The sequence below is a fragment of the Sciurus vulgaris genome, assembly GCF_902686455.1.
Source record: "Sciurus vulgaris genome assembly, chromosome: 3".
NCBI lineage: Eukaryota > Metazoa > Chordata > Mammalia > Rodentia > Sciuridae > Sciurus > Sciurus vulgaris.
In genome coordinates this window covers 17,798,845-17,801,878 of record NC_136463.1, presented here as the reverse complement: position 1 = coordinate 17,801,878, position 3,034 = coordinate 17,798,845, and the positions used below count along the sequence as shown (strand labels likewise).

Genomic DNA, 3,034 nt, shown 5'->3' with positions numbered 1-3,034 from the left:
CAGGGCCAGGATTGGGGAACATGATCCTGGAAGGGACCCTGTGCCCTGCAGCTGTGTCCTTGACCAAAGACCACACAGCTTTATGACCAGGTAGGTGTGGCCCTGGTTTCCAGGACAGGTGGCCAAGCTGCTCTGTGACAAAGGACCACACCCAGCCATGACAGGGGAGTTGAGCTATGGGCAGCTGCCACCCGGGGACAACGCAGTAAGTGGCTGAGGAGGATGGCGTGCCTGGGTTTCCTCCTCCTGGTAGGCTCACTCCTCCTTCTTGTCAGCACCGTGGCCCAGGGGGAGTACGGCGTGGTGCATGTGGTGTCCGAGAACTGGAGCAAGGACTACTGCATCCTGTTCAGCTCCGACTATGTCACCCTCCCCCGAGACCTGAACCACGCCCCGCTCCTGCCCCTGTATGACGGCACCATGGCACGCTGGTGCCCAGGAGAGGACTCCTTCCACCAGGCCCAGACCAGCTCCCCCCAGTCGCAGCCCCTCCGCCACACCACCGCCATGGTCATGAGGGGCAACTGCAGCTTCTACGAGAAGGGCTGGCTTGCTCAGGGCCAAGGCGCCCACGGGCTGCTCATTGTGAGCCGGGTCAGCAACCAACAGTGCTCAGACACCACGCCAGCATCCCAGGACCCCCGCAAGCCCCTGCCAGACCTCACCATCCCTGTGGCCGTGCTGCGCTACAGTGACATGCTCGACATCTTCAGCCACGCTGGCGGCAACGCCGTCATCCACGTGGCCATGTACGCGCCCCCAGAGCCTGTCATGGACTACAACATGGTGGTCATCTTCATCCTGGCCGTAGGCACTGTGGCCGCGGGAGGCTACTGGGCAGGCATGACTGAGGCGGATCGGCTGCAGCGGCTCCGGGCCCGAGGAGGAGGGGGGCCTGGTGGACACCATCAGCCACAAGGAGCAGTAGCTGAGGGGACCCCGGGAGGTCAGCAGGAGGAGGAGGAGGAGGAGGATTCGCCAGTGGACTTCACCCCAGCCATGACGGGAGCCGTGGTCACCATGTCCTGCTCCATCATGGTGCTTCTCTACTTCTTCTACGACTGCTTCGTCTATGTCATGATTGGGATCTTCAGCCTGGGCGCTGGCACCGGCCTCTACAGCTGCCTGGCACCCCTGGTGCGTCACCTGACTCTGTGGCAGTACCAGTGGCCCCTGCCCGGCAGCCGGGCCTATCTGCAGCTGCCCCTGCTGCTGCTGGCAGGCCTGTGCACCATGGTGACCCTCCTCTGGGTCAGCTACCGCAACGAGGACCGCTGGGCGTGGCTCCTGCAGGACGTGCTGGGCATCACCTACTGCCTCTTTGTCCTGCGGCGCGTGCGACTGCCCACACTCAAGAACTGTGCCTCCTTCCTGCTGGCCCTGCTGGCCTTCGACGTCTTCTTCGTCTTCGTCACACCTCTCTTCACCAAGACAGGGGAAAGCATCATGGTGGAGGTCGCCGCAGGCCCAGCAGATTCTTCCAGCCACGAGAGGCTGCCCATGGTGCTCAAAGTACCCCGGCTGAGCTTCTCCGCCTTGACACTATGTGACCAGCCCTTCTCCATCCTCGGCTTCGGTGACATTGTGGTCCCCGGCTTCCTGGTTGCCTATTGTCACCGCTTTGATGTGCAAATCTGCTCTCGCCAGGTCTACTATGTGGCCTGCACCATGGCTTACGCTGTGGGCCTGCTAGTCACCTTTGTCGCCATGGTCCTCATGGAGATGGGCCAGCCCGCCCTGCTCTACTTAGTGTCCAGCACCCTGGTCACCAGCCTGGCTGTGGCTGCCTGCCGCCAAGAGCTCACCCTCTTCTGGACGGGCCAGGGCAAAGCCAAGGTGCCTACCCAGCCCGTGGCAGGGCTCTGTGTTGCCCCTGTGGCTGGCTCCAAGCAGAAGCAGGAGGGCACAGCAGATGACCGCACAGCAGATGACCACACAGCTGGTGAGATTGAGGTAGCCACCCACCAAAGGGCAGAGGACTTCGACCTCTGCAACAGGACTGTCGACCCTGCGGAAGTCACAGCTGAACTGGTCACCATTTCTGGGGATGAAGCCGTCAGTCCCGAGGGCCACAGCGAGAGCTCCGAGGGCTGGAGCGACGCCAACCTGGATCCCGACGAGCTGTCCCCCACCTCTCCCGGGTCCTCGGAGGAGCTGACACCCCTGCTGCCAGTGATGCCAGCGGCCATGTTGATCCCACTCATGCCGCCGCCCCCACCCTCGGAGCTGGGCCACACCCACACCCAGGCCCAGGTCCACGATGCCAGCCTGCCCTGGACAGGGCTCCACAAGAGGAAGGGCTTGAAGGTAAAGAAGAGCTTGTCAACCCAGGCTCCCCTGTAACTGGAGGCCCTGGGGCCCGTGCCTCTAGAAGGGCCGGCAGAATATTGCAGAGCAAAGCCACGCGTGGCAAAAGAGAAATCGGGGCATTAGAGAAATTCCATATCTATCCAAGGAGCCTTTTTGTTGTGAGCACTAAAGAGAGTAGGGATCACAGGATGAGTCTGCGGAAGGTCTTGGGGATCCTCGGGAGTTGGTACCTCTCCCGAATCACAGAGAAGGGAAACAGGCTCCGCAAGAGCATGCAACATGGCACAAGTTCACCTGGGAGGTCGGCATTTGCTTCCAGGGCTCCCTGGGCTCATTCCCCTCCCCCTGCCGGCCTGGACCTGCAGTAAAACCTCGGCTCCTTAACCTACCAATAGCCCACATCCCGTCCCCACCCCTCCTCTGGTCCCCTTGCCCATCCTCCCCACTCTCAGGCCAAGGGGACCATTGCTCTCCCTTGACCCCTCCATAGCCTCCCCCTCTCTCTGCACATGCTGTTCCTCTGGTCTGGATGTCTTTCCCACCCCAGACAGAAATACCCCAACCTAGACGCCTGGCTCACCAGAAAATACCTCAGCATCCTTTGAACCTCAACTCACATCTGTTCTGCTGAAGATTTCTGCTCCAGGCAGCCCAGACAAGAGCCCCCAGCCCAGCACATTCCTGCATTCAGCCACCTGTTCCATCCCGGGACCCTGAGTATGCC

At 61.6% G+C, this 3,034-nt stretch overlaps 1 protein-coding gene across 1 annotated transcript; it reads left to right on the top strand.

Moving 5' to 3' along the window:
* Positions 1 to 222: 222 nt before the first annotated feature.
* Positions 223 to 2,343, top strand: SPPL2C (signal peptide peptidase like 2C; the record flags this gene model as incomplete). The annotated part of the gene is made up of 1 exon (XM_079132695.1): positions 223 to 2,343. One exon carries the CDS (start codon positions 223 to 225, stop codon positions 2,341 to 2,343), a length of 2,121 nt encoding a protein of 706 aa, XP_078988821.1.
* Between the last annotated feature and the right edge of the window lie 691 nt (positions 2,344 to 3,034).